Source organism: Scylla paramamosain, chromosome 2, assembly GCF_035594125.1.
Source record: "Scylla paramamosain isolate STU-SP2022 chromosome 2, ASM3559412v1, whole genome shotgun sequence".
Lineage (NCBI taxonomy): Eukaryota > Metazoa > Arthropoda > Malacostraca > Decapoda > Portunidae > Scylla > Scylla paramamosain.
Window position 1 is genome coordinate 4,609,764 of NC_087152.1, and position 6,000 is coordinate 4,615,763.

At 39.4% G+C, this 6,000-nt stretch overlaps 1 protein-coding gene across 3 annotated transcripts in view; it reads right to left on the reverse strand.

Annotated features, from left to right (window-relative positions):
- The window catches only part of LOC135108834 (uncharacterized), a 31,720-nt gene extending 29,642 nt beyond the window's left edge, over positions 1 to 2,078 (reverse strand). The window contains exon 1 of one of the 3 annotated variants that reach the window (XM_064019838.1): positions 1,919 to 2,078. In XM_064019838.1, the coding sequence (XP_063875908.1) occupies positions 1,919 to 1,948 (30 nt within the window). In that variant the 5' untranslated portion in view covers positions 1,949 to 2,078. Of the gene's footprint in view, positions 1 to 1,390; positions 1,551 to 1,918 lie in introns of those variants that run through there. The other 2 variants (XM_064019837.1, XM_064019840.1) reach the window with 2 other exon arrangements.
- Between the last annotated feature and the right edge of the window lie 3,922 nt (positions 2,079 to 6,000).

Sequence of the window (6,000 nt, forward strand, 5' to 3'; positions counted from 1 at the left end):
ATATAAAATGTCCTACCCTCCATGCTTCTCACACCAAGTAACTAACAGACTACAATAAACTGGATAATTATGTCATTGGTATTGTTATTTGTATACTTTCTGGCTTGCACATGTAATATGGGTTGCTGTGGCTAGATCAAGGTCAGTGCCAAGACTACTAAAAAAAAAAAAAAAAAAAAAAAAAAAAACTGCACTGTACCAAATGCATCAAACTGAAAGTGAAATGAACAATTATGATGGTTAGCGCTTACTCAGCATTAATGTACTGATAAAGATTCTAACCACACACACACTATGTATATATTATATATATGTATATATATGTATATATATATATATATATATATATATATATATATATATATATATATATATATATATATATATATATATATATATATTGCACCTGCATATACAGCTAACAATACAAATATTTGCTTTTATTATTAACTGTCATTGTTTTGGGTCATATGATCAGCTACACAAGTTGCTTTTAGGGAGTTAAGGTTATGTGCCGTTAATTATAACAAATTAGACCAGATTTGCTAATTTAGCCCAGTCCTCTTCAAGCTGAGATGAAAGATTTTAATGCCAATCACTCATTTCTTCAATACACCAGGCACGTTTGTGGATTTAGAGTGCAAAAATGCAAAAAGCAAAAAACTAAGTACTCCATTAATGGTTGTCCCTATTCAAATCCTTACAACACAACATAAACAAGACCTCGTGAATATCATGCTCTACTTTTCTATGAAATCAAGCAATGTATAGCTAGTGTGCACCTTAACAGGCTTGTCAGGACCAATGATTTGTCAAACTGACAGTTTCTCGGATTTCAGTAATTACAGAATTTAACTACACCTGACATTCCGCATAAATACACCTCTATGGGAGAGGGGAACACTAAATTTAATTCAGAATTGATAACATATGATGCTGCACCCCAATATATGGTGCATGAAGTTTTCCCTGGGAAGGTCAGGGGACAGGTTCTATAAGGGAGGTTAGGTTGGGTCCATGTTAGATTATTGATCCTTAGAGGGCCACAACGTGTAGTTAAACTCCAGTTGTCTGAATCTGATAATGTTAATGCACATGCCTTCCATACACAACATTTCCGTTTGCTGGATTATGCAGATCAACCGAATCAGGAAGCACATCAATAACTTTAATATGGCATTACTAATGTATGCTCTCCTGCATTACATTCCCTGCACTTGTAATGTTGCGGTTCACTCTTCTACAGCCGATAACAGACAAAATAACAAACAAAACAAACCAGAACACTTTCCAATGCTGCACTGACTACATTCGTGAACACTAATACTTCACTCACAATAAATAAATGCGTCTGCTATCGTGTATGAACAATATCTGCACACTGACTGACCATTGAACAGTTGGGTGGCTAGACAGAACGATAACCCATCCCGGCAGTAAGCCTGGGGACTGTGACATGGACAGGAGTCGGGCAGCTCCAAACAAGGACTATCACTTGAGACGACTTGAACGAGTCCTCCCTCAAGCGGGGGTTCCCTACAAACCCTCCCAATCCTCTTTTATTTTATGACCTGTTCATTTATCTACAAAACGTAATTTACCATGTTTTTAATCACTTGGCATTGCTGGACTAGAGTCGATCTTCGGTCAGTATCCAAAACAATTCCATTGGTGCAGCAGTGTAACCCTCCCAATATTTTTATATTTAAATTATTTTTCCTCTTGGGTCCACGCACTTGCACGGTTGTCTACGATGTTTTAAATCACTCAATTACTCTGTTGAGTCGATCTTTAGTATACAACCAAAACAATTGCAACCATTGGTCACGAAAACGAAACATAATATTTTGGGGAATTACCAACACATCCTGCAGTGTATTCCTTCCCAGCATATAATGTCACTGTTCAGGCTACTCACCATATTTACATTTTCAGAGTCCACAACCATAAGTGTGGACTCAACCCAACACTGCCACTACCACAGCTCGACTGCACCACAAATCTTCGCCCAGTGCGCACCCACATCAGACGGAGCCTATTTTTAGCCATGGGGCGGTTACCTACTGTACTTTCTCTACGCAATGGCACACGGAAAGCTGCCTCTAATTTCTTATATATCTATGTTGCATTCCCATTCTTAGTGTAAAATGTTCAACTATTGAATAAATAATGATATAGTAGTCATCGTTATCTAGAATATATGACAGAAAACTCCCCCGTTAGGAATAATGGACTGATCTCATGCAGGCTCTGAGGTGCTTATGAGATTATTAACTATCCATAACTACACCTGGATGATTATGGAAGTAACTGATGGAATGTAGTGTACCATTTTTTACACTACTGTCTTATTTCTTCCTCTACAGACAATACGTCTCTTAAAATATATACCATAATTTATTGAAGACTGCACAGCTTCAAGAATTGTGACAGCTGATATATAGTGAACACGCATGGTTTTTATAATTTACATTTCCTCTGTCCAAAACATCGACGCTTCATTCCAATTCACCCAAGTCATAACAACAGGTATGAACAACTTTCCTATACACGTCCATTTTCTGTTATGGAACACCTAAAGAGTCATCTCCATCACTCATCATGGAACACAATTCATTTTTGAGTTGAGCGAGGGAGACAGTGAGTGAAAAAAAAAAAAAAACAGGGAATAAAATTATTGTAAACGGGCAAAAAAAGGAACATTACATGGCAACATATGGAAAAATAACAAGGTAATTGGAGTGGGAAAGTTGTACGTACGTTATAACGAGAGAGAGAGAGGTGAGAGAGAGAGAGAGAGAGAGAGAGAGAGAGAGAGAGAGACCACTGCAATCACCACGTTCCTGCACTAGTGCAGTACCTCCCGCAAACACCTGGTAGGGAAAGCATTCACAGCACTGCCACTGCCCCCCCAAAAAAAATTAGTCCTGCTGTTTACAAATTATAGGAGAACACTTATAATGTCAATCTTCCCAGTTTCATAAGATACAGAATTTGCAAACCAAATGGTGATTAATTATTACTGATTAAACTCTATAGGCTAGACGTTTAATAGCAAGTCTTTATTTATTCACTTGTTTATAACAATGATCTTATTCTACATATTTATTTAATATTGTTTTAAGATGGTGGGAGTACACTCACCTCAGTGACATATTAGATATGCAGAATATACTAGTACTGTACATGCATGCACACATGTACATACGTAGCGCTAGTTTCCTAAGGTGCTTTGATATTTTCTTCACTTGTGATGTGTATAATGCACAATGTATAATGCAAATAGCAACTACTCTAATATGAACGAGGTAAGAGTTGCTGGCCGGTTTTTCTTATTTGAGAGAAAAAAAAAAATCAATCTGTGAACCATGCACACTAAACTACACCTCATAAGCACGGATTTATAATTTCATTATAAGAAGTTTTGGTCAGTAGAATGGCCCAAAGCAGGTTACTATTTGTTATTGTCTTATTGCGAATTAAAAATCACATAACAAACGTATACGTAAAGCCGTGGTGTTGGCGGCAAGAAGGAAAACTGATCACGGCATGGCAGTTTTCACGGCCACCGATAAAAGAAATAAGACTCATGGTACCTGCTTCGGTGATTTACAGATCTAACAACTAGTGGTTATCTTGACTACCAAGATTGCAAACTAGAAACTAGAAATTCAATCTATGACTGGCTTCCTTGTTCCCGTTCGGCTAGTCGGGGACGACCATACCGTGTTGAATTACTAACTTTGCAGCAGCCGCCCTTAATCCTGTGATTTGTGCTTGGACGAAAAACAGTAATCAAGACTAAATAACTCTCTCTCTCTCTCTCTCTCTCTCTCTCTCTCTCTCTCTCTCTCTCTCTCTCTCTCTCTCTCTCTCTCTCTCTGGACGAAAGATATAGACCTCTCTGCAACAAACCAACAGACAACAAAACAAAATTAGTGCTATAAACTTTGGCAAGGTCACACTCAGCAATAGCCGAATAGTCACCACTATACACATTAAACCCCCTACCAAAAAATAAATAAATAAATAAAATAAAATAGAAAATAAAATAAAACAAATAAATGAAAATAAACAAATAAATAAATAACAAAAAAACATTATTGTCTCTGTTTTATCCAAAGACTCAGCACTTAGCAGTCGCCGTTGTTAAAGATCAAAAAGCTCAATTGGCAGAGTTCCTCCTAGTATGGTATATTTTTGCCTTCGCACCCCCGACACTGCCCCAGCATGAAGCCGTACACTGAGCGAGACTCCCTCCCTCTGCTCACGCAACCCGCGGTGGTCGATGTGGTGGTGGTGGTGGGAGCAGCGAAGGGGAGGCCACCGAAACTGTCAACGTGGTTATCAAGAACACAAAACCACTACGTCTCAGGAGAATCTGAAAGCAGCGTAATCAGAGAGATAGTGTGTGTGTGTGTGTGTGTGTGTGTGTGTGTGTGTTTTGAGTATGAAGCATTTTTTTTTTTTTTGCTGATTCTTGACAGTTATGTGGATCTTATATTAATAACTCAAATTTTGGCCCTGGCACATAGATATTAGCATAAAGGCTTGTTTTCCTTTCTTTCTTCTTTTTCTTTTCTTTTATTTTATTTTATTTATTTTTTTTTTTTTTTGCGTTACGATTCACGTGTGTATATGTTAACTGACCTTAGTTAAATAGAGTCATGACGCAAAGAGGGGAATTATTCTGACATTACACTCGACAAGAATTCTAGAAGGTTTGCACAGTGAAGGAAGGCGAGTTAAACAGAATACAATAAAGTCTTGCGTGCGTATCTACTATACATTAAATGCGAACAGTGGGATTTTTTTAATCTAAAAGTTTGGCACAGCATCTAGTCAGACAAGTGCTCCCCATAACTAGCACGCCGCTCCTCTGACTAACACCCATGAAAAAATAATAATAAAGAAACAAATATGTCGCTAACTTGTCCCCCAAGCAAAACAGTTCAGTGATACGGAAATCCTTAGTCGTCCTCTCTCAGGAATACAAATGGTAACTCTGCGATGTCAGCCTCGTATTTTTATCAGTTTATAAAAATAGTCCTGAGACACGTGTGGCCCAGTACGAGGCTCTACTGTTCCCGGCTTTCCCCAGTGTGCGACAGTCATCAGTACGAAGTTTACACCAAAGATCACCACTGACAAGTCACAGTGCAGGCCTTCATTATTTACCCCAGATACAAGATGAACGCTGTTCCTGACAGCTCCGCCAAAACAAGCCCCATATTCTACAACCTATGCAGAATGTATCATAGTTTTTTGTTTGATTCCTTAATGAATCTTTTTGTTTTTATCCTCATCCCATTAAAACAACCTCTCGGTACAGAAATTACGATTCTTACGTATGTATGTATATTTTTTACTTCGGAAATGTGGTTGTTGTAAAGTTTCATACGAGGAGAAATAACCTTGCACGTGGCGGTGGAACTGCACGTAGGAGAGGGCCGGGTGCGATGACTATAGTCTGAGAGTGGGTGTGCACTGTGCAACCTGGAGAGGAGAGCAGAGATGTAAGGAAGGAGGCAAGCAAGCAACAAGGGATGGAAAACAGAGTGAGGGGTGGTGGTGGTAGTGGTAGTGGTAGCGTTGGAGGGGTGTGTGCGCGTGGGGGTAAGCGGGGTGAGTCACCGTGAGCTTGTGTAGGTTCAGTGATCACTGCAACACAACCTTGCGAGACGACCGTTGTGGTGCCTCATGTCTCTCACACTCTCTCTCCCTCGATTACAACATGAGGTGCTGCTGTATGGTGCATCTCACAAGACACAGCCCTACATAACAAACCAACCGCTCGCCAAGAGATGTACCCGGGTAAGAAGAAATGGATACCAGCTCAGAGGGAAGGGTATACGCAATTACAAGGATACCTGAGATGTGTATTTAACTTGGTTTTCTGAGTCAGTTTTGGGTGAGTGCCAGCCTGTGATTGCTGCATGTTGAAGATCCACGCAGCCAGCTGTGTACGTACGTGGGTCCCGTGATTCGTCTCTCTGTGAT